The sequence below is a fragment of the Erinaceus europaeus genome, chromosome X (assembly GCF_950295315.1).
Source record: "Erinaceus europaeus chromosome X, mEriEur2.1, whole genome shotgun sequence".
Taxonomy (NCBI): Eukaryota; Metazoa; Chordata; class Mammalia; order Eulipotyphla; family Erinaceidae; genus Erinaceus; species Erinaceus europaeus.
Genome location: NC_080185.1, coordinates 116028428 through 116056284, shown reverse-complemented (window position 1 = coordinate 116056284; position 27857 = coordinate 116028428). Strand labels below are relative to the sequence as shown.

At 35.8% G+C, this 27857-nt stretch overlaps 1 protein-coding gene across 6 annotated transcripts in view; it reads left to right on the top strand.

Moving 5' to 3' along the window:
- CNKSR2 (connector enhancer of kinase suppressor of Ras 2) overlaps nt 1-27857 on the top strand; it is a 299057-nt gene that overhangs the window by 32877 nt on the left and 238323 nt on the right. For all 6 annotated transcript variants that reach the window (XM_060182888.1, XM_016195185.2, XM_007538945.3 and 3 more), the window contains exon 2: nt 23439-23602. In XM_060182888.1, coding sequence (XP_060038871.1) covers nt 23439-23602 — 164 coding nt within the window. The remainder of the gene's footprint in view (nt 1-23438; nt 23603-27857) is intronic.

Below are 27857 nucleotides of genomic sequence, written 5' to 3'. Positions count from 1 at the left end.
GTCCACTTGCAACATGAATTCTGAGTGCCACGCCCTCTTTGCAAAGCCAATAAGTAGCCTGAACCCACTTAGAGGTTGTTCAGCCTTGGGTATGAACCCACTGAACCTGACTTCCCTCCACATGGTTCTCAGTCTCAGTTTTTGACCCAATTGGAGCTGTAACATTAGGAATATTTTTAAATTCTGAGAACTGAGGTAAGATAAAATCCATGTATTTTTCTCTTGTAGATTGCTATAAAACTAAGCTTTTTGAGCAGCAATTTAATTAAGAAAACCATAAGACCATGAATCCCCACCAACTATTGGGTCACTAACATCATGAATCTTGGGTTAAATTAAGACTTGGTATTTTTCAAATGCCATCTAAAAGTTAATTTTAATATTTTTGGCAAACATCTGCAGTTTTTCTAAGAAATCGATGCTATAGAGGTTAATTTGTGACTAGAGAAGCAAATGTGGTAAGGAGTGAATGTAATATATTTTTTTAATATGGGTTTACGGAATTGTTCTTGGATACAGTGTTAGTGTAGGCTCTCTGTTCCTTCTTCCTCATCACCCTATTTCATCTTTTAAATGTTTTTACTTTAATAATTTTAACAGTGATTTACAAGATTACCAGATAATAATGGTGTATTTCACACCATTCCCACCAGTTCTATATCTTCCTCGGAGATAATCACTATAGTCCTCCTAAGGATTTAGAGATAGGTTGGCTACTTAATTATTAGTACTTTTTTTTCTTTGCAAATTCATGTGTCTCAATTATCTATATGCCACATATACGTAAAAACATCCAGTAGTTATCTTTCACTTCCTTCAGTAAACTTAATCACTTCCATTTTGTCCCAAAGCACATAATAATGTCTTTTTATCCAGTCATTTGTTGGTGGGCATTTATGTTGTTACATATTTTGACTATTGTGAATAATGCAGTTGTGAATGTGGGAATGCACATGTACCCTGACATTTGTGTTTTCATGAATTTTGGAAAAATGCCTCAGAATGGTATTGCTGGATCATCAGGTATTTCCATTTTTTAAAGGATTTTCCATATTGTTCTCTGTAATGTCTTTGTCAATTTCTGTTCCCATCAACAGTGTAACGTAATTTCTTTTTCTTCATATCCTTACCAATACTTATCATTTCCTGTCTTGTTGATGTAGGCCATTCTCCCTGGTATGAGGTGAAACCTCAATGTAATTTTTTTTAGTGATTTATTAATGACTGAAAAGACTGTGGAATAAGAAAGATACAGTTCCAAACAGTTCCCACCACTAGAGTTCCCTATCCCATCCCTTCAGTTGGAAGTTTCTCTATTCTTCATTCCTCTGGGAGAATGGATCAAAGATCTTTATGGGGTGCAGAAGGTGGAAGGACTGGCGTCTGTAATTACTTCTCCATTGGGTATGGGCACTGACAGGTTGATCCATACCCCTAGCCTGTTTCTATCTTTTCTCAGAGGGGTAGGACTCTGGGGAGGTGGCATTCCAGAACCCATTGGTGAGGTCTGCCAGGGAATTCAGGTTAGCATCATGGTAGCATCTGCAACTTGGTGGCCGAAAAGCATCAAGATAAAAAGCAGAGTAAATTGTTTAATAATCAGGAACCTAAAGGTAAGAATATAGCAGATGAGATTTGGGGTTTTCATGTTGGTAGAAGCTAATAATATTCCAAGGGGCCTATGATTTTACTAATTTTTGCCTGAGCCCAACTGCTAATATGCAGGCGGGCTAAAAATACTGTCTGGGAAGATGGGGTAAGAGTTGAGAACAGGACTAGAAAGCTGGATCAGGGCAGAGAGTAGCTCCCAAATACGAGAAAAGTATATAACTATGATTAACTGTAAACCCCATCGATCTGACCTAGGGCCCATATCTATTCATATTTAGCACAGGAGCCTGTGTAACCTCTGAGTCCCTGTCAGTCTGAGCTCACAGTCCATGGTCACAGCTAGGGACATTCTAGGCTGCATTCATTTCAGGATCAGTCTTCCTTAAGTGACAGAGTATGTTGATCCAGCCTTCCTTTGGAGAGTGGGGCAACTTTTACCATTGTTGTTCTACATTGAGGGCAAGGTCCTGTAGAGGCTCACAAGAGGGTTTATGATATTGTTCCTGATGGAGATGACCAGTGATGGTGGAAAGAGGGATCTGTTAGAGGTTAAAGGCTATCATATCTGTGTGGGAATTCCAAGATTTCCTGACTAGGGTCCTGGATGATGGGGTGCCCTGATAGTGACCAAAAGGGCCATCATTAAAGTGTGCTGTTCTCTTGCCCTTATCCACTCAATGGGATTTTAATTTACATTTTGCTAGTGATGAGTGAAGTGGAACATTTCCTCATGTTTGTGGGCTATGTGTATCTCTTCTTTAGAATAATGTATATTCATCTCTTTTATCCACTTTTTTACTAGATTGCTTTTTTTGTTGAGCTGTATGAGTTCTCCATAGATGTTTGATATCAACCCCTTATCAGGCTTAGCTGATGTGTGATGTGCAAATATCTTCCCCTAGTTGCTGGGTTGCCTGTTTATCCTTGTAGAGTTTTCTCTTGATGTGTAGAAGTTTTTTATTTGATAGTCTCATTTATTTAATTTTAGTTTTAGTTTTAGTCCATGGTGTTGAGTCTTCAAATAATCTTTTTTTAAAAGATTTTATTTATTTATTAATGAGAAAGATAGGAGGAGAGAGAAAGAACCAGACATCACTCTGGTGGTACATGTGCTGCCAGATAGTAAACTCCAGACCCGATGCTTGAGAGTCCAGTACTTTATCCACAGGGCCACTTCCTGGACCACTCCAAATAATCTTCTATGTTAAGGTACTGAATCAGTTCACCAATATGTTCCATATATGTATTATGGTGTCTGCCTTCCAATATCCATTTCTCACTCCCTTTCTCTCCTCCCCATCCTTTCTGTAACCCCTTCCTATTCTTTGCCCCTCCCCTGTCATACATTTCTGTGGAATTTTCCCCTCTTTTTTTCCTAGTTTTTTTAGTATTTCTTTTGTTTACTTTGTTATTACATATGAGAGATCTACACATGAGACAGGAGGGAGTGCGAGACAAACCAGAGCACTACTATGGTACATGTTACCAGGGTTAAACCAGGGTCCTTGGGCACCTAAGTGCTCTACCAAATGAGCCACTTCTCTTTCCTCTGTAGCAGCATTTCTTATGCAGATGTACATGTGGGAATTTGGAGTTTGGAGGGAACAAATGAAAGTGCTACTTGCTGATACTCCTTCCCAGTCAGAGAAACTCCACTTTTTCCAAGAACTGTGACTGTAATAGGTTACTGTCAAAATAAAGTTTTTTCTTACCTTATAGGATTTATGAGATTTATTAGATGAGGCTCACAGTTTTAGAGGCTGTTTTGAGAAATTCCTAATGAATGAGAACATAAGTTTGTATCCTTTGCTTCCTTTTTTCAAAGAACTTTCATTGCACTCTTTATAATTGATTCTGACAATATTGTGAAGGATGAGACTAATTGTGCTTATTTAGGCTGGTAAATTTCTCCTTAGACTTTAGGAAAGCTTCCTAAATACCAATTCTTAAAATATGTAATTAGGAATTTATTCAAGTAAGTATAGTTACAATTAGTTTGGATTATCCTTTTTTCCACTTTGTAAGACATTTCTTCTTTTTTGATTTATAAATTTGTTGTTAATGCTTGTTGATCCTTAGGCTTCATTATAAATATAATTCCTAATAGGATCTATAGGGACTGTTAAGACCACAAGCTCCAACTAAACACTCATTGACATAAACCTACTTGTGTCTGTTTAGGTTTATTGCAAGTCATCATTGTTCTTCTATTTGATATTCTTATCACTTGTTGAAAAAATTAAGTCTTTTTTTAATCTGTCTTTAGTAAACATTGTTCTAGCAAGTGTCCATTGTTACTATGAATCTTATTAAACTACAAATCATGAGTCCTACCCTAGACCAACTGAATTAGTATATAGTTTAATCAGGTCTCTAGATATTTCATATGCACATGAAGTTGAAAAATTACATAATTTTAAATTATTCAAATGACTTTGAGCAAGTCTTAAGAATTCTAGAGGTAAAAAAACAGCTCCTTGAAATAACCTATTCCTCTAGGTCAAGTAAACTTAATTTTTTTTTGTTAGCAATTCAGTATTGATTTACAAAATTACATGTCAAAAGGGGTATAATTCCACACCGCTCTCACCATCAGAGTTCTGGATCCCAAGTCCCTCCATTGCAAACCACCATAGTTCTCCCAGGGTTGCAGACATGGGTTAACTGTCATCTCTACAGCTATCTTTTTACATTTGTACATAATTACCCTGTTTTCTTCCAGATCTAATCCTCTCTTCCCCTCCAAGCCACCATAACCCAATTACTAGATCCAAATATTTCTTCCTTTATTGTCCTCTCTCTTTCTGTGACCTGATGGAGCTGAAGTTAAGAGCCCTCTTATCCTCTTCCTCCTATCACTTTCTCCCCCACTGGGAGTATGGATCCAAGTTGTTTGGGTGGTGCAGAAGGTAGGAGTTCTGGCTTTTGTAATTACTTCACTTTAATTGTAATTGTAATTACAATTAATAATTAAATAATTAAATTGTAATTACAATTACAATTAAAATTGTAATTACAATTAATAATTAAATAATTACAATTGATTTGGGCACTGGCAGATTGATCCATACCCCCAGCCTGTTTCTGTCTTTCCCTATTGGGGTAGGGCTCTGGTGAGGTGAGGTTCTAGGACATATGGTCATGTAAAAATTAGATGATAGGTTAATAAAAGTTATTTTGCTTTAAATATAATAATACTCAATGATTCTGATACATGAAGCAAAACAAATATAAAATCCAATATCACCACCTGTGTTTCTATTAAATAACCCAGAAATGACTGTATTTATGCCTCTTTTTATCCTAGAAATAAATCATTATAGATGCATTTTAACTTTGTATTAAAAGGCCACAATTTATAATTTTATTTTAATAGTTACTAAAATTAAGTGATAAAACTGGATGAAAAATGCAGATTGACTGAAAATTACATTTGGCCTTATCCTTTTTAATTGAAATGGTATTACATTATAACATGTTTTAGGTGTGCACCAATATAAATCAACAGCTATATATACTACATTCAGTTCACCACTAGAAGTTCAGATCTGTCCTTAACTATTCAGTTAACCCTTCTTAGTCAATTTACCCATCCTTCTTCCCCTTCCATTTTTATAGACCCAATATTTATATACTTATGTTATAAGTTATGACATTTTTAAACACCAAAGGATTCATTTCTGCTTGACCCTGTGAAATTACTGAATATAGGTTAATAATGCTAACATAATTTATATTGGAAACTGTGTGTGTATATATACACACATACACATTTTTTAAATTGATTTAATAATGATCAACAAGACCATAGGATAAGAGGGTATAATTCTACACAATTCCTTCCACCAGAGTTCCGCATCTCATCCCCTCCATTGGAAGTTTTCCTTTTTTTTTTTTTCTTTTTCCAGAGCACTACTCAGCTCTGGCTTATGATGGTGTGGGGGATTGAATCTGGGTCTTTGGGGCCTCAGGCTTACGGGTCTCTTTGTATAACCATTATGCTATCTACCCCCACCAAATGTTTGTACCTTTTTGTTGTAGTTTTCTAATGGTTTTCATTTGTTATTTAGGAGAACTATACCATGGGTATAGTTCTAAGGAATAGGCTCTAGGTATATTGATAGTTCTTTTTAAATTTTTTTATTGGGAGGTTAATGATTTACAGTATAGTTGACTCATGGGTACACTTTTTCATCTCACCAAGACGGATGTCTGCAAAACACCCACACTCAAATTGGGTTTATTGCACTATACTAGAACCTGAAAGCTCCCCTTCCCCAGCCCTGCTCTTTGTCCTCCTTCCCCAGAGTCCTTTGTTTTGGTATAATACATCAAACCAGTCCAAGTTTTACTTTATACTTCCCCTTTCTGCTTTTGTTTCTTTAGTTCTGCCCATGAGTGAGGTCACCCCATAATTATCCTTCTCTTTCTGGCTTATCTCACTTAATAACTTCCCTTACCAGGAGGAGAGTAACTATGTAATAGAATGAAATAATCAAATAGTCAAAGAAAGGACATTTTTAAAAAGCTATATGCTTCAACTCATGTAGCTCAATTAGCTAAAGAAATGAAGATGCTGAGCACAAAGATTAGTTCCTGCCAGAGAAGAACCTTTCTTTTCTTTGGCAACAGGCAAATTGGGTACATGTCAGGATTCCACTTACTGAAGTCAGAGAGAGGTTTTCAGAATACAACCTTTAGTCATGCTATAATTCTTTCAGTGTTGCATGTTCCCCATCCTGTCCCCTACTCCTGAGTCTGATGTTGGCAGAGTCTAATGTTCCTCCCTCCCTCTTTGCCTAGTTGACTGTTGCTCATCCAGACCCTAGTTCTTGCCATATTTCTCTTAGAAAATCTGCTATTGATTTCTCAGATTTGCTCAAATCCTCTATAAGAAAGCCTTAAAGGACTTTTGGAGCAACATAAAAATACTTTTCCTTCGCTTAAATTAACTTGCCGAGTTGCCTATGCGAGTCTTTATTTAATGTAATTTTCTTCCAGAAAACTACTAGCTCCATGAAGGCAGGGACCATGTCTGGTTTTATTCACCTTTTTTAAAAAATTTTTTTTTATATTTATTTATTTATTCCCTTTTGTTGTCCTCGTTTTATTGTTGTAGTTATTATTGATGTCGTTGTTGGATAGGACAGAGAGAAATGGAGAGAGGAGGGGAAGACAGAGAGGGGGAGAGAAAGATAGACACCTGCAGACCTGCTTCACTCCCCTGCAGGTGTGAGCCAGGGGCTCGAACCGGGATCCTTATGTTGATTCTTGCACTTTGCGTCACGTGCGCTTAACCTGCTGCGCTACTGCCCGACTTCCTTTTATTCACCTTTTTATCCCTATATTCTAGAATGATGCTTAGCTTATAGGCACACATTTGGAAAATATTATGCAAAGAATAATGGAACTTTGGCAGCAAGATGTGGAAAGCAGTGGAGTTGAGAGTCATTTTGGGGGCAGATAAGGATGGAATTTTTACCTCAGCAAACTCGTTGCTCAGAGCAAACTCATAAAGAGATCTGTGTTTGGTGCAAGTATAAAGGACAGAAAGTTACTGGTTTAGGAACCTGACTTAAATCTGAAGATATCAAGAGCATTTTTCCCCCACATGAAACAATTTTTAGAATTTTATTAGTGATTTAATATTGAATCACTAGAAAGTGATTGTTAGGTCCCTTTAAAGAAAAATGAACTTATTTGGGAAAAAGAAATCACATCTGAACTGATTTCTAAATCATCATCCTACTGCTCTGCATCTTTTGGTTCACAGTATAGATCACTTTCATCATTGTGGGTTCTTGCATTCTTACACATTTGAGAAATACACACAAGAACTTATACTTCCATTGGTTCATCAGCCTTTTCTGCAGGATCATCAGCATGTTGAGCAGACCATGACTTTCTCTGTAGTCTTTCTTTCAGAACTTCCAGGAATGGAGATACATCATCGTCATCAATTGTAAACTCCAAATATTTTTTTCTCTCTCCCTCTTTTTTTTACAAATTTATTTATTTATTTATTTATTTTACAGCATTACATGTCAACTGGGGTTTAAATCCACACCATTCCCACCACCAGAGTTCTGAATCTTCACTCTCTCCACTGCAATCCACCACATTTATACATAATTGTTCCCTTTTTCTCCTGATTCAGTCCTCTCTTCTTCTCCAGCTACTCATAACTACCTTCATATGTCCCTCTCCTTTTCCTTCTCTCTGGGTGCTGATGGAGCTGGAGTTCAGAGCCCTCTTATCTTCATCCTATCACTTCTTCCCTGCTGGGAGTATGGGGCAAGGTTGTTTTTGGGGAGCAGACGGTAGGAGTTCTGACTTCTGTAGTTGCTTCTACACTGAGCATGGGTGTTGACAGGTTGATCCATAACCCCAGCCTAAATGCCAAATCTTTATCAACAATTATTCTACTTATTTATTTTAATTTTTTTAATTTTTTTAATCTTTATTTATTTATTGGGTAGAGACAGCTATTAATCGAGAGGGAAGGGGGAGATAGAAAGAAAAAGAGACAGAGAGATACCTGCAACCCTGCTTCACCACTCATGAAGCTTTCCTTCTGCAGGTAGGGACCAGGGGCTTGAACCTGAGTCCTTGTGCACTGTAATGTGTGCTCAACAAGGTGCATCACCACCTGGCCCCATTCTACTTTTTGTAGGTTCCTCATATAAATAGAATCATATACTATTTGTCTTTTTGTGGTTGGTTTATTTTTATCTAGTATGATATCTTCAGGGATCATCTTTGCATTAATAACATGTAGTTTATGTATTTCTTCATTGATGTGTGGGTTGCTTTCACCTTTTAGCTGTTGTATAAACTACAGTGCATGGATGTGGGTGTACCAATCTCTTTTATATTTTTCTTGTTTTTAATTATTTTTATTATCATTATTTATTGGATAGAGACAACCAGAAATTGAGAGGAAGAGGAATGTAGAGAGGGTGAAAGACAGACACTTGTAGCCCTGCTTCACCACTTGTGAAGCTTTCCCCCCGCCCCCACTGGTGGGGACCAAGGGCTTGAACCCAGGTCCTTGCACATTGTAACATAAGTACTCAACATATGTGCCACCACCCAGCCCCTGGGTGTGCCAATTTCTTTGAGACCTTACTTTTAGTACTTTGGAATGTATAGTCAACAGTGACTCCTGGATCATATGGTAGCTTTAATTTAAATTTTATGAGGAACTATCATGCTGTTTTCCATAGTGATGCACCATGTTATATTTCTACCAATAGTGTACAATGGTGTCAGTTTCTTTGCCAACTCTTATTATTTTTGTATTTTATTACACGTTTGCATTATCCATGCATCTGTTTCTGAACCTTTGGGTGCTTTTACTTTTTGCCTGTTGCAAAAAATGCTGCTTTGAATGTGGGTGTAAAGATAATTTGTCAGGTTCCTGCTTTTAATTTTTTGAGGTAAATATCTGGACTCCAATTTTTTGGTGAGTCACCAAACTTTTCCACAGTGATTGTATTATTTTACATTTCCCCTAGCCATATACAAAAGTTTTGGCTTCTTCATCTTTGTTGATACATGTTATTTTCTGATTTATGTGTCTCTTTTTTCTTTTCCTTTGCTTTTTGGATTACAGCCATGTTAATCAATATGAGGTAATATCTCACTGTGGTTTTGATTTGCATTCCCCTAATGATTAGTAATGTTAAATAGCTTTTCTTTTATTTTTCTTTCTTTCTTTTTATTTTTATTTTCCTTGCCAGACTTGTTTTGTCTCTCGCATAAATGTATATATATATTTAATATTTATTTATGCACAAACGTATATTTAAGGGAAAATACAGTCATGTTTAAACAATGTTATTCAGTATGGAGTCTATTTATTTTAAAGCAAATCCCACAACTCATATAATCTCATCCTTATATGTTTTATTGTAGATATCTAATAGACAAGGACTTAAATGATCATAATATCATTATTGTATCTGAAAATAATTAACAATTAGTATTTAATCTCATCAACGATTTCATTAGTGGTCAAAGTACTAGTCCCATTTTTTCAATATTTCACTTCGTTTGATCATGTTAAAATAGATTTTATGCGTTTAGTTTTATGAATTTTAGCACATATAGAGATCTGTTTAACCACTACAATCAGGACATAGAGTTGTTTCATCACCCTTGAAAACTCCCTTTTATATATCCATAGACCCACATATTCCCTTCACCTTTAACTCTTGGCAATCATTGATATCAGTATTGTGTCACTTTTCGTGAATGTCATATTAATGTTATTTGTATAATATATGATCTCTTCAGATAGGCTTCTTTCACTCATCACGCTTTTGAGAATCATTGAAAATAATTGTGTACTTTAATAGTACACTCATTTAATTTAAATTTTAATTTAATTTATATTTAAATTTTAATAGTACACTCATTTTTATTGTTGAATAACATTCTATTGAACGAATGTGTCCCGGTTTGTATATTTATTCAACAGCTGAGGCACAGTTGAAGAGTTGTTCCAGTATTTTGATGATTATGAGTGGAGTGACTGTAAATATTAATAAACATATTTTTGATCAACACAAGTTTTCATTTCTCTGAAATATCACTGAGTATCATCATATCCAGACTATATAATACGATAGTATGGTAAATATGTATTTGACTTTGTGGTTTTTCTTCTTCTTTTATGGAGGTAACAGTTTACAAAGCTGTATGCTTTATGTGTATAACCACAAGCTTTCATGCTGTGTGTTACCACATACCATACTACCACCAAAGTACTGGTATTTCTCCACCAAAGTCTTTTGAACACCCCTACCCTTGTTTGTATAGATCATTTATATTCTTTGGAGAAAGGAATATACGAATCCTTTAGTTTTATTAAATTATAGGAGTTCTTAATATAATATGGATATTAATCCCTTTTTAGATTCATTATGTGAAAATTTTTTCTCCCTTTCCATGGACTGCCTCTTTTAGTGTCCTTACGTTATGAAGTCCAAATTATTTTTTTCTTTTGTTGCTTGTGATTATAGATTTGAAAGTAAAAATCTGTAAATATATTTTCCAAGATAAGAATGGCATTGGGAGTCTTTTGTTATAAATTATCAAAATATAAATGAATATTTATATGTTGTTTATTCCCAAAACATTTTAGGTATTTCCCCAAATTTCAGGAACCTATTTATAAAAATTAAATTTTTCAAAAAAAATGATTACAATACTATTTACTAATTCATTTTATCATTGTAAAAGAAAACCAGCTACCAGTTTTCTCCAGACAATTATCTCTGTTCATCATTTATAAAATTTTTTAAACTATTGATTGTAAATAAAAACCTTTTTCTGTATTTATGATAAATAGTTATTATCTGATATATATATATATATATATATATATATATATATATATATGATGAAGTTTTTAGGAGAAAAATATATTTCACCACTGCTGTGAAAAGTGATCCTGTGGGGAATTACAGGCATACTTATTGAAAGGACTTTTTGAAGGTGGTGTTCATTTTATCACACAAGGATTTCTTCCTAAAAGATAGCTTTTTATTTTCAGGAGTTAATGTAGGAATAGATGCTTTCTCTGAGCACTGGCATGCTTTTATCTAACGAATGGTTTTAATGACATGTTATTTTTTAAGTTTTCCGCTTCATGTTAGTTCCTAAACAATTTTCAATGAATGTTTTTATCACTTTCCACTCTTTACCAAGTCTAATATTCTTTACTGCTATGGATTTTCTATACTACTATTATTTTTTTATTACAATTTCATGACAACCTGTCTTTTCCTTTAACCTTATTTTCTCATCTATTTTTGTGTTACCTTGCTGAATTGTGTATCTGTACATATTTATATGTAAAGGACACACTTAAATCCTTTTGGATAGAAAGTAAATTTTAAATAAAATAGGTAATAGGAAAATATTTGTGACATAATAATTTTTCAAGCCATTTTTTTGTTTGTGATTGATAATGGTTTACAAGGTTGTAGGATTCAAGGTATAGTTACACACCATATCTACCATCAAAGTTCTGTGTCCCCACCCACTCACCCACACATTTGAATGCAGGCATGCCATCTGGGTACCCGGTAATGTATACAGTTCCTAAAAAGTGCATTAGTGTGAAACTCAACTCTTGGTAGTTTTAATGGTTTTGAGATAGGTTTGAAAGAGTGTGAATTTTTTTTTATAACCGCTACTCTGTTCTCTCCTTAATTTTGATAATTTGTTTTTTTCTATCTAGTTCATTTAATACTTTTTGTAGGAGTATAAATCCACCTTATTTGTGAAATGTGCTTTCTCCTTATTGAGATGGTCTGATATAATAAAGACAAATTGAGCTTTAGCATCTCTGGGTTTCAATCTTTGCCAGTCAGCCTAGAGAGTTACATAATTTCAAAATGCTGTGGTTCTTTTTGTTCAAAATTGATATAATAGCAGTTTCTTTGACCCTTCATGACTTCATCTATCCTAATCATTATCATACAATATCCTAAAAGAATATTTCATGTGCAAGACCTCCCTTTTCTCACTTCCCAGTCACTTCTCACTTCTATGTTGGTTTTCTGTCATTCTGATACTCTTCTGGCTAATCTCACTGAAAAATTGATGGTCAAATTATTTTCACTATGTTTATTCCCCCTAGTTAGTTTCAGTAACACTTAGCAACAATGACTTCAATTATATACTAATGACTTACAAATATATGTCTCCAGTGGAGACCTTTGTTTCTGATTGCATATTCAGTGTTGCTACCTGGCTGTCTCAAGGGAACTATAAACCTGTTCTATCCAGAACATAGCCAGCTACTCTAACCTGATTCTCTTTTGCAATTCTCTTTGAATAACTGCCACCATTATTTTTTAAATTTCTTTATTGGGGATTAATGGTTTACAGTTGACAGTAAAATACAATAGTTTGTACATGTGTACCATTTCCCAGTTTTCCCCATAACAATTCAACCCCCACTACACCCTTCTCTGCCATCATATTCCAAGACCCAAACCCTCCCCCCACCCCAGAGTCTTTTACTTTGGTGCAATACACCCACTACAGTCCAACGGTTAGTGTTTTCCCTTCTGATCTTGTTATTCAACTTCTGTCTATGAGTAAGATGATCCCATAATCATCCTTTTGTTTCTGACTTATCTCACTTAACATGATTTCTTCATGCTCCATCCAAGCTGGGATGAAGAAGGTGAATTAAGGTGAATTAACCATTTTAAATAGCTGAATAGCATTCCATTGTATATAGACCAGAACTTAACTCAGCCATTCATCTGTTGTTTGGAAACCTAGGTTTCTTCCAGGTTTTGACTATTACAAATTGTGCTACTATGAACATAGGTATATACATATATTTTTGGATAGGTGTGTTTGATTCCTTAGATGTATCCCCAGGAGAGGAATTGCAGGGTCATAGGGAAGGTCCATGTATAGCCTTCTGAGAGTTCTCCAGACTGCTTTCCACAGGGGTTGGACCAATTGACATTCCCAACAGCAGTGCAGGAGTGGTCACTTTTCACAGCAATGGTGAAATATATTTTTCTCCTAAAAACTTCCTCTCCAGAATTTGTTGCTACTACCTTTTCTGCTGTGTGACACTCACACAGGAGTGAGGTGGTATCTCATTATCGTCTTTATTTGCATTTTTCTGACAATGATTTGGGACAATTTTTCAAATTATTTTTTTAATATTTTATTTATTATTGGATAGAGACAGAAATTGAGAGGGGAGGGGGAGATAGAGAAGAAGAGGAAAAGAGAGACACCTGTAGCCCTGCTTCACCACTCCTGAAGCTTTCCCACTGCAGGTAGCAACCAATGGCTTAAACCTGGGTCCTTGCATACTGTAATGTGAACACTTAACCAGATGCACCACCTGGTCCCTGAGCATTTTTTCATGTTTGTTGGTCTTTTGGATCTCTTCCTTGGTGAATATTCTGTTGATATCCTCTCCTCATTTTTTGATGGGATCATTTTGTTGTTGCTGAGTTCGTTGAACTCTTTATATAGTTTGGTTATTAGCCTCTGGTGTGACGTATGACATTTAAGGATCTCTTATTCTGTAAAGGGTCTCTTCAACAACAATATTTTTAATTATTTTTTTAAAATTTGTAATTGACTAGAAACAGAAGTTGGAGGGAAAGAGACAGAGAGATACCTGCAGCACTGCTTCACCACTCATGAAGCTTTCACCCTGCAGGTGGGGACCAGGGGCTTGAACCTGGGTCCTTTCACATTGTAAAGTGTGCGCTTTACCAGATTTGCCACCACCTGGCCCCTCAACAACAATCTTTTTTTAAATTTTTAAAATATATATATTTACTTGTTCCCTTTTGTTGCCCTTGTTGTTTTACCATTGTTGTGGATATTATTGTTGTTGTTATTAGTGTCATTGTTGTTGGATAGGACAGAGAGAAATGGAGAGAGGAGGGGAAGACAGAGAGGGGGAGAGAAAGATAGACACCTGTAGACCTGCTTCACCTCCTGTGAAGTGACTCCCCTGCTGGTGGGGAGCCTGGGGCTCAAACTAGGATCCTTATGCTGGTCCTTGTGTTTCACGCCACCTGCATTTAACCTGCTGTGCTACTGCCCGACTCCTAACAGCAATCTTTTAAAGCAACATTTTCTCATTAAAAAATTGAAAGGAAAAGCTTTGCTTCAAAATGTCTCCCTCTTGACAGCCTCTAATTAATTTGCCATACTGTAGTTGAAGTGATGTTCATAAAATACAGGACGTTTAAATCCCATCTATTTTAAATCCTACAGTACCTTTTCACTGTTCTTGTCATCATCGTTAGGATTCTGAACTTGTCCTACAAGACGTTCTTTGTCTTCCCCAACCCGGTTGCTCCAATCTCTCCCTCATCTCTGCAATTCAGCCACAGACTTCTTTCTGCTTTCTGAATGTCCACTGTTCCTATAACAGCACAGGGCTTTTTGTTTTGCCTCAGTTGTCCCTTCTCTGATCTGCTCTTTTGCCTACTTAACAGTTTTTAAACTTTTCGTTCTGAATGCATTCATTAATTCCTCAAATAAGCCTTACACTATTGTCTGCTTTTTCAGTCCGGGTTAAATCTCCATTTTTATTTTCCACAGCATAGTATACTGTATACGTCACAATAGCTGTTACAGATGGTATTTATGAGTCTTCATGACATATAATGGTTAAATGTCTAGTGGTTGTCAGTTTTATACTATAAACTCATAAAGTAAATGGATATGTTATTTGTTTGGCATTCCATTCCCAGTGCCTAGTATATAGTAATCACCTCAGTAAATATTGATTAAATGAATGAAAGACTGAACATGTATTATTTATCCACAGTGCTCAGTGAGGAAAGATTCAGTTTGCTACCCTTAAGCCACTATAATCTGCTGAGGAAATAAGACACTTACCTAAAAATCATAACAAAACTGCATGGGTAATAAATATCAGAAAGTATAAAATCCATAGATATAAAGGAAGAGTCAGCTGGTTAGATGATCAACACCTGACAAGATTTCAGTGACGGTGGCGCAGCGGGTAAAGCTCTTGTGGCGCAAAGTGCAGAGACCAGCTTAAGGATCCTGACAAGGGAGTCACTTCACAGGCGGTGAAGCAGGTCTGCAGGTGTCTGTCTTTCTCTCCCCCTCTCTGTCTTCCCCTCCTCTCTCCATTTCTCTCTGTCCTAGCCAACAACAACAACAATAATAACTGCAACAATAAAACAACAAGGGCAACAAAAGGAAATAAATAAATAAAAATTTAAAAAACAGCAGTTTTTCTAATTTTATTGGGGAAATAATAATCTATAGAACTGTTGTTGACATGAGTATATTTTCCTTCTGTCTTCCGCCTCTCATTATTATTGGATAGAGACTGAAAAATTGAGAAGGGAGGGGGAGATAGATACCTGTAGCCCTACTTCACCACTTGTGAAGTTTTTCCTCTGTAGGTGGGGACCAGGGACTTGAACCTGGGTCTGTGCATACTAAAATGTATGCTCTTAATCAGTGCACCACCACTTGGTCTCCTCATGAATACAGTTTCTTACCTCCTTTTACTAATTTTCTGCATACCACTTCACCACCAACCCAAGTCCCTCTTTACATCCTGTCATGAATACTTAATACCTCCACTCCCACCCTACACCCTATGACCATTTAGTCCAGAGTACCTTGCTTTGCTTTAATATATCCCACCTGGCAATCTTCACCATGTGTTTCCCCTTTCTTTCACTGCTTACTTATCACTTAAGTAAGAGATGATCCAATATTCATTCATCCTTCTCTTTCTGACTTATCTCTCTTAATACAATTCCTTCTAATTCTATACAAGATATGGAAAGATAGATTTTATATCTAAAAACTGAGTAGTAGTCCATTGTGTATATATACCTCAACTTTTTGAACCATTCATCTGTCATTAGACATCTGGATTACTTCCATGTTTGGATTAGTACAAATTGTGCTGGTATGAACATAGGTATACATAGATCATTTTGAATATATGTCTTTGTGTGTTTTGCATAGAACTCTTTTTTTTAACCTTTTTTTTTTACTTTCACTTTTTTTTTTTTTTTTTTACCAGAGCACTGCTCAGCTCTGCCTTATGGTGGTTTGTGGGATTGAACCTAGGACCTTGAAGCCTCAGGCTGGAAAGTCTCTTTGAATAACCATTATGCTGTCTACCCATGCTCTGCAAAGGTCTCTAAGAAATGAAATGTTCCATCATAGAGTAGATCCATCTCTACAGTGTTGAGGAATCTACATATTGTTTTCCACAGGTGTTGAGCCAATTTACATCCCAATTAATAATGTTGGAAAAATCCCAAGCACTCCTAGCAGCTGTTTCTATATAAAGTGGTTTCCCATTTTTGTCATTATTTCAATTCTCTAATAATCAGTCATTTTGAACATATTTTCAGGTCTCTTGGCCATTTGGATATCTTCTGTGAAGATTCTATAATGTCTTCCTATTTTTTATTATATTTATTTTTTGTTATTTTTGTTGAGTTTTGTGAGTTCTTTATATATTTTAGTCATTAACTCTGATATGACATATAAATATTTTCTTCAATTTAGGTGGCTGTCTTTCTGTTTTGGTGATAGTTTCTTTGGCTGTGCAAAAACTTCTTAGTTTGATAAAGTCCCATTGGTTAAATTGTGTTCTTGTTTTGCTTGCTTTTGATTTCTAAAGAACACATAGTGGAGCGCTGTATCAGTGTTTTTTATTTTTAATTTCTTTATTGGAGAATTAATTTTTTACATTCAACAGTAAATACAATACTTTCTACATGCATAACATTTCCCAGTTTTCCATATAACAATACAACCCCCACTAGGTCGTCTGACATCCTTTTTGGACCTGTATTCTCCCACCCACCCACCCACCCCAGAGTCTTTTACTTTGGTGAAATACGCCAATTCCAGTTCAGGTTCTGCTTGTGTTTTCTCTTCTGATCTCGTTTTTTCAACTTCTACCTAAGAGTGAGATTCATCCTTCTGTTTCTGAATTATTTCACTTAACATGAATTTTTCAAGGTTCATCCAAGATCAGCTTCTTCTAGCATTTGCCCCAAGGTCAGCTGAAAAACAGTGAAGTCACCATTTTTAATAGCTGAGTAGTATTCCATTGTGTATATACAAGACAACATGCTCAGCCACTCATCTATTGTTGAGCACCTGGGTTGCTTCCAGGTTTTTACTATTACAAATTGTGCTGCCAAGAACATATGTGTACACAGATCTTTTTGGATGGGTGTGTTGGAGTCCTTAGGATATATTCCCAAGGAGAGGAATTGCAAGGTCATAGGGTAGGTCCATTTCTAGCCTTCTGAGAGTTCTCCAGACAGTTCTCCACAGAGGTTGGACCAATTTACATTCCAGCCAGCAGCGCAGAAGGGTTTCTTTGACCCCACTACATCTCCAGGATTTGCTGCTGTTACCTTTTCTGATGTATGACATTCTCACAGGAGTGAAATGGTATCTCATTATTGTCTTTATTTGCATTTCTCTAACAATCAAAGACTTGGAACATTTTTTTCATGTGTTTTTTGGCCTTTTGGATCTCTTCTGTGGTGAATATTCTGTACATGTCATCTCCCCATTTTTGGATGGGGTTATTTGTTTTCTTGTTGTTTAGTTTGACAAGCTCTTTATATATTTTGGTTATTAGCCTCTTGTCTGATGTATGGCATGTAAAGATCTTCTCCCATTCTGTGAAGGGTCTCTTGGTTTGGGTAGTGGTTTCTTTTTCTGTGCAGAAGCTTTTTAATTTGATGTAGTTCCATAGGTTTATGTTACCTTAGTCTTCTTTGTAATTAGATTAGTTTCATTGAAGATGTCTTTAAAATTTATGTGCAAAAGAGTTCTTCCAATATTTTCCTCTAAGTATCTGATAGTTTCTGGTCTAACATCCAAGTCCTTGATCCACTTGGAATTTACTTTTGTATTTGGTGAAATATAGTGGTTCAGTTTCATTCTTGTAGAGTTTTATAGTGTTCTGATATATGGCATATTTATGGTGGTCTGACTATAGGAGAACTTTCAGAACTTCTTTCAGTGCAGGCTTGGTGATAGTTGATTATTTCAACTGTTGCTTTTCTGAGAAGGTTTTTATGCCTCTATCTAGTATGAATATAGTAGTCTTGGTTGAAACCTTTCTCATTGAGCACTCAATAGATATCTTGCCATTCTCTTCTAGTGTTTGTGTAGTGTTTGTGTGGAGAAGTCTGCTGCTAATCTTACAGATTTTCCTCTGTAGGTGACTCTTTGTTTTTCTCTTGCAGCCTTTCTTTATCCTTATTTTCTCTTGCAGCCTTTCTTTATCCTTATTCCTTTCCATCCTAAATATGATGTGTCTTTAAGTCTGGGTTAATTCTCTTTGGGATCCTCTGGGCTTCTTGAACCTTTATGTCTTTGATGTTGTCTAGACTAGAGAAGTTCTCAGCTATTGTGTCCTGAAGAATGTTTTTTTCCCTTTTCTCTCTTTCTTCCTCTGGTAATCCCATAATGTGTATATTATTTCTTTTGAAGTCATCCCACAGGTCTCTGTTGTTGTTTTCAGTATCTCTTAATCACTTTTTGAGACCCCTTACTTCTTTGTTAGTTGTCCCTAATTCATCCTCGATCTTGCTAATTCTGTCTTCAGCCTCATTCATTTTATTCTCTCTGCCCTCTACTGTTTTCTGGAGTTCATCTACTTTATTACCCTGTTCTGATATTGTTTTAGCTTGTTCAGCTAGTTGTGTTCTTAGCTCAGCTATTTCAGCTTCCAGCTCTCTAAGCACCTTGAGATAATTAATGTTTTCTTCCAGAGTCTCATTTATTGTTTCTGCATTTCTGATGACAATTCTTTCAAACTCTTTACTCCCTCCTGTGATTATTTCCTAAACTATTGTTTGGATGTTGACCTCATTATTTTGTGCTTCAACCTTTGGGGGACTTTTAGCTGGACTCTTGTCCTAGTTCACTTCTCCATTGTTTCTTCTTGTTGGTTTAACCATTTTATATAGTATGTTGTGAGGGACCTCTCTCAGTACTTTTCAAATTACTGATCACTCTTGCCTGGATTCACTCCTGTCTAAATAAGGTAATTAAAGGGTTCACAGTTATGGAAATTGACAGTTGTTTCATTACTGTTTTAATCCCTGAGTTGGAGCACAGTGGATTAACAGCCCCTTTTGTTCATTTTCTTCTAGGTAGGCTATGGAAGCCTGAGGGCTTTTAAACTATAAGAAGGCTTCTTAGCTTAATCCCTCACTCCTGACCAAGAGATAATCAGGGTGGGGCAGAGATAATCCAGTGGTTATGCAAAGAGACTCTCACAGCCACACTGCTAGGCCAGGGAGGTATAGATCTTCTCCTGAGTCTACTGGTTGGTTCTCTGACCCCTGGTGTCAGCACAGGGCCTCCCCCCCCCCCCACCCATGCTGCTCCGGCTTTTTCTGTAAAGATTCCTTTCTCCATTTAATATTTGGGCCTCTTTGTCAAAGTTTAATTATCTGTTATTGTGGGGATTCTTTCTGGGCTCTTAATCCTATTCCTTTGTTTCTTTTGTCTACTTGGCTTCCAGTGCCAGACGGTTTTGATTATAATATCCCTGTATTATAACCTGTGGTCAGGAAGTGCAATGTATCCATTCTTGTTCTTTTTCCTCAAGGTTGCTTTGACAATTCTGGCTATTTTCCTGTTCCAGATATACATTCATAGCTTTTGTTCTATTCCCTTGAAGAATTTTCTTTATTACATTTTGTTTCCCTTGTTTTATGTTTTTATTGATGTTGTTGTTGTTGGATAGGGCAGAGAGAAATCGAGAGAGGATGGGAGACAGAGAGGTGGAGAGATAGATACCTGCAGACCTGCTTCACCACTTGTGAAGCAACTCCTCTGCAGGTGGAGAGCCTGGGGCTCGAAACCGGGATCCTTACGCCTATCCTTGTGCTTTGCACCACCTGCGCTTAACCTGCTGCACTACTGCCCAACTCCTGAAGAATTTTTTCAATGCATCATATAGATGGAATTATTTAATAACCTCTTTGAGATGACCTTTTCCAGTCAGCATTATATTCTTTAGATTTATTCATTGCTGTTTAGATCAATGACCTGCTCTTTTTTATTGCTTAACAGTAGTCCATGGCCCAATGTTTTTTGTTTGTGTGTTTTACATTATCCCTACTTGTTAAAGTAGATATTCCCTATTATTTAATGGGAATTTAGAATTGTCTATTGGTATGGGTAGTTTTGAGGAACACTATTTTTTGTTTGAACAAAATATAAAGTCCAGTATGATAAAATGCCCTCCCATATAATGCTGGGAGGTGACCTGGAAATTGAACGAGCTATTCTTCTGACCCATGTGGAAGTTGTTAAAGAGAAAACTTTAACTACATAGGTTCTAGAGTGATTTTTCATATTTCCAGAATACATCAGGACATTGACTTATTTTTTATTCTGGGTATTTGTGAAGTATACTATTTAATAACATAGGTTGATTATCCACTAATTTGAAAATGGTAAAATTCACTTAGTTCTGAAATGCTACTAAATTTAATGACATCCTTTTAAGATAGTTTAGGAAATATCCCTAATATCTTAAATATGCATCTTCTTTTGCTAGTTCATTTATTATTTATCATTATATTCTGCCCTGTGTATGAAAGGAAATGAACACAACTATATAAGCTTTCTGATAGCTATATTATGAAAATGTTTTTTAACATTTAAAGTAGAAACCACAAATAAAACTGTGAATGCTACCTGATACTGATATCAAGGAGCAACAACCAAAAAGCCTCATAGTTCAAACATTTAAAAATATTTGGATTTTAAGCTTTTTGTCAGGAAATACACTGAACCTTTTGAATTGGAAATTGGCTTGATCAAAGAGTATTTTTAGAGATCCAGCAGTGATAAGACTAGATAGACTGATGCTGCACTAGAAGCTAGATATCAAGGCAGGCTCTATAGCCTTAATAAGCTGGCGCCATTGGGATCAAAGTGAAAGAACGAATGAAGAAACTGTGTTTCTCCCTAATAGACGAGATAAGGGTTTAGATTGAGAAGTCATCAAAGATAGTTCTGGAACTGGAAATAATGATGGTGGAAATAGAGAAGTGGGATGCTCAGGGAGTTTGAGATTGGAAATGAAGTAGTTGAATTTGGTGTTACTGGTCACTAGCCATTTTGGAGGGAAAAATTGTCATTGAATTGAGAGGACTGAAAACTAGATTAAAAGTAAGATTGTCTATCTTTAAGTAGTACTAGTTTATATGAATAAGTGAAAGGATATTGAGGTGATGCTTGTTTAAATTTCCTAACCTTATTTTGCGGAAGATACATAGGCCTTCACAAACCTTCATATGCCTCCTTGTTCTTCATAGTAAGTTACGAATGATAACAGAACTCTAACCAGTAAATATATGTATTTTTTATTATTTGCTTTTAGAATTCCTATATTATGTATACTGTGACCTATGTATTAAAAATTCCTGGAGTGGAGGTAGTCATACTCTTAACACTAATTTTAAGTGTCTTTAAGATTTTAAACATTTAATATAATATTTCCATAATATATGCTTCTGTATTACAAGAGATTTATATTACTTATTGTTTTCCTGTAATATAATGTATTTAATGCAAATTTGTGCATCCACAATTTCAGAGATAACCACAAGGTTATCTCTGAAATGTCACTATTTTGTAATTGTTTCACTGTTTTTAGAAACTCTTTCTAGATTTATGATTATATTTATTCTTCCCTGCAGATAAGGAAAAGCAGTAAAATTTGGTACATCCATAGCAATGATTTCAAAACTTCTTTTTATTATTTTAAGACAGGATCTTAGAATAGATAACAGTGTGTAGTTATTATTTTTAAAATAATACATTATTTAAAATCAATAAGGATATATTAAAATATTATTTAATAACATTTATTATTAAATTTAACATTTAATGATATTTAAAATAATTAAATACCAGTAAGAAAGGGTAAATTGTGGTGGAACATAAAGAATAATTCATTTAACACTAAAGCTTAAAATTCTTAGGAAAATTATATAGGTAATAACATTTAAAAATCTAGTATATATTATACTAGTGTATATATATATATATATATATATATATATATATACTCATTTCATCTACTTTAGAAGTGATACAGTTTTGAAGACTCATTATAAAATTACTAAAGAACATCTCATTGTCAGAAAGGCACAGCACTACTTTAAATAAAGTAATGTATGAATGAGCATGAGGACATTTAATTATGACGTGTGCTGGATAGAATCTTGACATGTAGGCCCTTTGCTCTATTTTTTAATGATACTAGTTAGATGAACCTGGTTTTTTCTCCATATGGGTATTACCTTTCAATCACATAAATAACTCTAAAGCATTATAATAAAATTACTTGATTGATTTTTTAAATTGCCATGGGGGTTATCTCTGGGGCTTAGTGCCAGCATTATCAGCACTATGAGCCCACCACTCCCAGCAGTCAATTTTTCTGGTTTGTTTTTTCTTTTTCTACTTTATTTATAGGGCAGAGAGAAATTGAGAGGGGAGCGGAAGGTAGAGAGGGAGAGAGAAAACACCTGCAGACCTGCTTTAACACTTGTGAAGCATCCCCCCTGCAGGTGGGGATCACAGGCTGTAACCCTTGTCCTTGCACAGGATGACCTGGGTGTGCCATCAGACACCTGATTATTTTTAATTAAGGTGAAAAAATATAAAATTCCCTCATTCATAAATACATATATTGACATGAAGTGACATTGATTTAGTTTCATTATAATACCCTACCTATGTATTTGCCATGTATTTTACATTTTAAATATAGGAGCTAAAATCCTTATATTAATGGAGAGGGCCTTCTCCTTCCTCCTGCAGCCCATGTGTAGGTTGATGAAAGATGGATGAATGAACCAGGGTAGAATTGAAATGGACTTGTGACTTGATAAAAGTTAATGCTTCGAAGTCAGGTGGTAGCGCAGTGGGTTAAGTGCAGGTGGCACTAAGCGCAAGGATCGGCATAAGGATCCAGGTTCAAGCTTCTGGCTCCCCACCTGCAGGGGCTTGGCTTCACAAGTGTGAAGCAGGTCTGCAGGTGTCTGTCTTTCTCTCCCCTCTCTGTTTTCCCTTCCTCTCAACATTTCTCTCTGTCCTATCCAACAACAACAACATCAATAATAACTACAACATTAAACAAGGGCAACAAAAAGAATTAAAGAAAAAAGATCCAGAAAAAAAAAGTTAATGCTTGCTTTTTGTTTTTTCCTATTTCTTTGGTTCAGCTTCTTAAAATTCTATTTTTCTATATTTTTTGTTAGGTCTTGATGACTGCTTGCAGCAGTATATTAAAAACTTTGAAAGAGAGAAGATCAGTGGGGACCAGCTGCTGCGCATTACACATCAGGAACTGGAAGACCTGGGTGTCAGTCGCATAGGCCATCAGGAACTGATCTTGGAAGCAGTTGACCTTCTGTGTGCACTGGTAAGAGGGAAGACCTCATAGTTACCTTGTTTTCTTTACTTTTAAAATTACTTTGTTTTTAACTTTTTGTTTAATCTCTTTTAAAAATAAATAGAAGTAAAGGCCAGGCAGTGTTGCACTCCGTTAAGTGCACATATCACCATGCTCAAGGATCTAGGTTTGAGCCTCAGCTTCCTACCTGCAGGGAGGATGCTTCATAAGTGGTGAAGCAGATCTGAAAGTGTCTGTCTGTCTCTCTCCCTGTCTGTCTCCTCTTCCCTCTAAATTTCTCTACATCATGTCAAATGAAAATAAAGTAGAAAGACAAAAAATAAAAAAAAGGAAACATGGTCGCCAGGAGTCATGGATTCGTAGGGTTGGCACTGAGCCCCAGCAATAATCCTGGCTGCAATAAATAAATAAATAAATAAATAAATAAATAAATAAAGCAAGTTAAAAAATAACTAATTCAGGCGCAAAGTGCAAGGACCGGCGTAAGGATCCCGGTTTGAGCCCCCAGTTCCCCACCTGCAGGGGAGTTGCTTCACAAGCAGTAAAGCAGGTCTGCAGGTATCTGTCTTTCTCTCCCCCTCTCTGTCTTCCCCTCCTCTCTCCATTTCCCTCTCTTCTATCCAACAACAATGACATCAATAACCACCATAATGTTAAACAACAAGGGCAACAAAAGGGAAAATAAATAAATATTTAAAAATAACTAATTCTCTACTAACTGATTGTGGTTTTTTTCTCTTTAATTGAATTTGGTATATCATGTCCTACCAAATTTCAAATTAAAGAGGTTTATAACTCAGTTGGTGACATTATTTAGTTACCAGAAAAACTTAAAGTAGAATTATTTTTCAAAGTAGAATTTATCAAAGGAAGTATCACTGCAATATCTGGATATACAATAATATGCAATTAGTTATAAAGTTCATTCTTATCAAATTTTTAAAAATGTTTTATTTATTTTATTTGAGAGTCAGGGAGAGAGACTAGAACACTGCTCAACTCCAGTTTATGGTAGTGCTGGGGACTGATCCTGGGGCCTCAGTACCTCTGGTATGAAGTCTTTTGCATAACCATTATGCTATCTCCCCAACTCCCTTTAATAAGCTTTATTCATTTTATCTGATAGGACATAGAGAAATTGAGAGGGAAAGGGGATGGAGAAGGAGAAACAAACACCTGCAGCACTGCTCCACCATTCATTAAGACTTCCCTCTGCAGGTGGGAACCTGGGATTTGAACCCATGTCCTTGTGCATGGTAACACATGCACTTAACCGGGTGTGCTCCCACCCAGCCTCGTATCACAAATATTAAATAACCCTATTTGGGAAAAACTATTATTTTAAAAAATATTTTATTTGTTTTTAATTAATGAGAGAGAGACAGAACCAGACATCACTCTGGTACATGCGCTGCCAGAGATTTAACTCAGGACCTCATGCTTGAGACTCCAACGCTTTATTTACTGTGCCACCTCCTGGATCACAGAAGAAAAATTCTTAAAACAATCAGATCATTTAAGTTCCGTTATGTGTCCATTAAAAATTGAATATTGTATGTGCCATAGTTACTTTTGTAATGTTAAAATATCAGTGCCATTAGACAGGGGAAATAAATGAATCCCCTGAAAAAATAACATTAGATGTTCTTACTGGAACAGAGGATTTTTTTTTCTGTCAGTAAGATGACTTTAACATGATTAGCTTTAAATTGTTCCAGATATTTGTGAGATGGCTGTAGATACAGTGAGCTTTGTAATATAATGTGGGGTTGAAATGTGTCTGTTTCTGACACTTGTGGACAATTTCCCAATAGCCTTGGTTTTTTTTTTTTTTGAGAAACATTAACAACTAACTCATGGTAATGGTGTGAAAAACAAGTGAGGTTGTATTTGTATAATGTCCAAATCAATGCTTGGCATACAATATCTGTTCAATAAATACTGACTATTATTAAGGTGTTGATGGTTAAACATATTTAATTAAAAATCAATTAGTATACCCAGCTTCGTGTATGAAGATGTAAAATCTGCCCTCTTGACAGCTATTAATAATATACAAATAATCAAAAATCCCAGTACTGTAGTATTATTACCAAATATATGAACTAAATGTTACTAAGGCACAACCAGAAATCAACTAATTTTGCATTGGGGAGAATGCAAAGTGGTTATGCAAAACGACTTTTTGTGCCCAAGTTGTGGTAAACACACACACACACACACACACACACACACACACACACACACACACACACACTGGAATACTTAATTGATACTTTGCATGGAGCTTAAAGAAGTCATGTTAGCTGAGATAAGTTGAAAAGAGAGGGATGAGTACTGGATGATCTCATTCATAGGCAGAACTTAAGACCAAGGGCGGACGGAAAGTGAAACACAAAGTAAAACATGGACTGAGTTTGGTGTGTTGCACCAAAGCAAAGGACTCTTGGGAAGGGGAATGGGGAGGAATCTGGCGGGAGAAGGTGGGTGGTGGGACTTTGGAGTCCTGGTGCATGATGGTGGAAAAGGACGTAAGTTGCAGGTACTAGTATTCTGCAGACACCTGCCATGGGGAAACGAGAAATTGCACCCATATGTCAACTGTACTGTAAATCACTAACCCTTCAATAAAATGATAAAAGGAAAAATAAATATATAAATATGATATAGCTAATTTTGGTTAAGATGGATAGAGTCATATTGTAAAAGAGCTAAAGGAGGGTGAACATGTATTTAACAGGTGAAGGAGGATTGGAAAGCAGTATACCAGGTAGATAAAATACAGCATATGGTCTAAGTTTAGGCCCAGCCTCCACCACTACATTGGAGGAAGCTTTCATAATGTGGTGTCTCTTTCTGTCTATGTCTTCCTTTCCTTATCTCTCCCTCTCCGTCCCTTCCTACCTCCCTTTCCCTTTCTCTCCCCTCCCCCCCAAATTTGATCTGGAGCAGTGGACCTCCAATGATGACAAAAAAAAAAAATACATCACAAGTACACATAACAAATGATAAGAAGACAGTTATGAAAGAGTTGTCACAATATCAGTGGGAAGTTTTAGTTTCATTAAGGAATACCAATAATGTCACCAAATTAATCTTCTTCACATTATCTTGGATGGAGCTTGAAAATATGTATAATTATATACAGATATAGTATAGTTTGTAGCACAAATAGTTTTTCACCTTGTAAGTGAAAGTAAGACTTGACACATTTTTCACTTTAATAATTTGGATAGTTTTTATGTCCTTATTCCTGGGAGAAGTCAATATATAACATGCATTTGTACTCTTATCTTTTATCTGAATCAAATTTTTAAAAATCCACGTCTGAAATAAAAGATGGGTAAGGTAAGAAAAATACACTGTGTTTTTGCACTCTTTCAAATCTAAGTCAGATTGGCCACATAGATGTAGTCAACATGGCTTAGAGTTGGGCATCTAATTTGATAATCCCCTACTTACCTAATTTCCAACAACATTTGTTTTGTATTTCAGAACTTGAAATCCAGGGTGAATGTATGATAAGTAGAGTTCATCTTAGATGAAACTTTCATGTACTGGACTACATTGCTATCTTGAAAAAGGAAAGATTTGGTGATTATAATTTCACCTGCAGATAGTCTAAACATGTAGGCTTTGAAGTTTGGCCCTTGAACAAGCTCTGCTGATCTAAACTTACTTGAAAGGATGCATCAGATTTAAATAATCTAGACCATTACAATGTTTGAGCCTTGACACTATAGTAAAATCTCTTCATTTACTGAGTTTAATCTCCCAGCAGTTCTGAGTTCAAGCACTATAATACTGGATTATTTCCTTGATAAAACATAGAGATATTTAATTTGTTTTATTCAGCAATAAATTGGTTACTTTCTTCATGGATGTCAGATATTAAGTGTCCTTTCCACTGCTTCCTAATGACTATTGACAGCAAGTTAGCAGTGAATATACCTTCCAATTTATGCAGCCAATGCTTTCTAGTGAATAAAAAGCAAATTTCTGAGAGTGAATTCTAACTGACTTCATCACAGAATTATAAAATCAGAAGTGAGATCACTTAATCAGTAAGCTGAGTTAATGAGACTGTGAGCTAGATAAAGTATGTTCTTTGAAACAGTAAGTTTTTAAACTGAATTTTGTTCTTTCTCCTCACTTCTATTGTATGTGTTTCTTCTTTCTAGAATTACAAATACATGCTCAAGCAGTGTTCTCATAGGGATTACTAATATGAAAAAACAGAAACCAAACCTTCCACCTTCTGTAC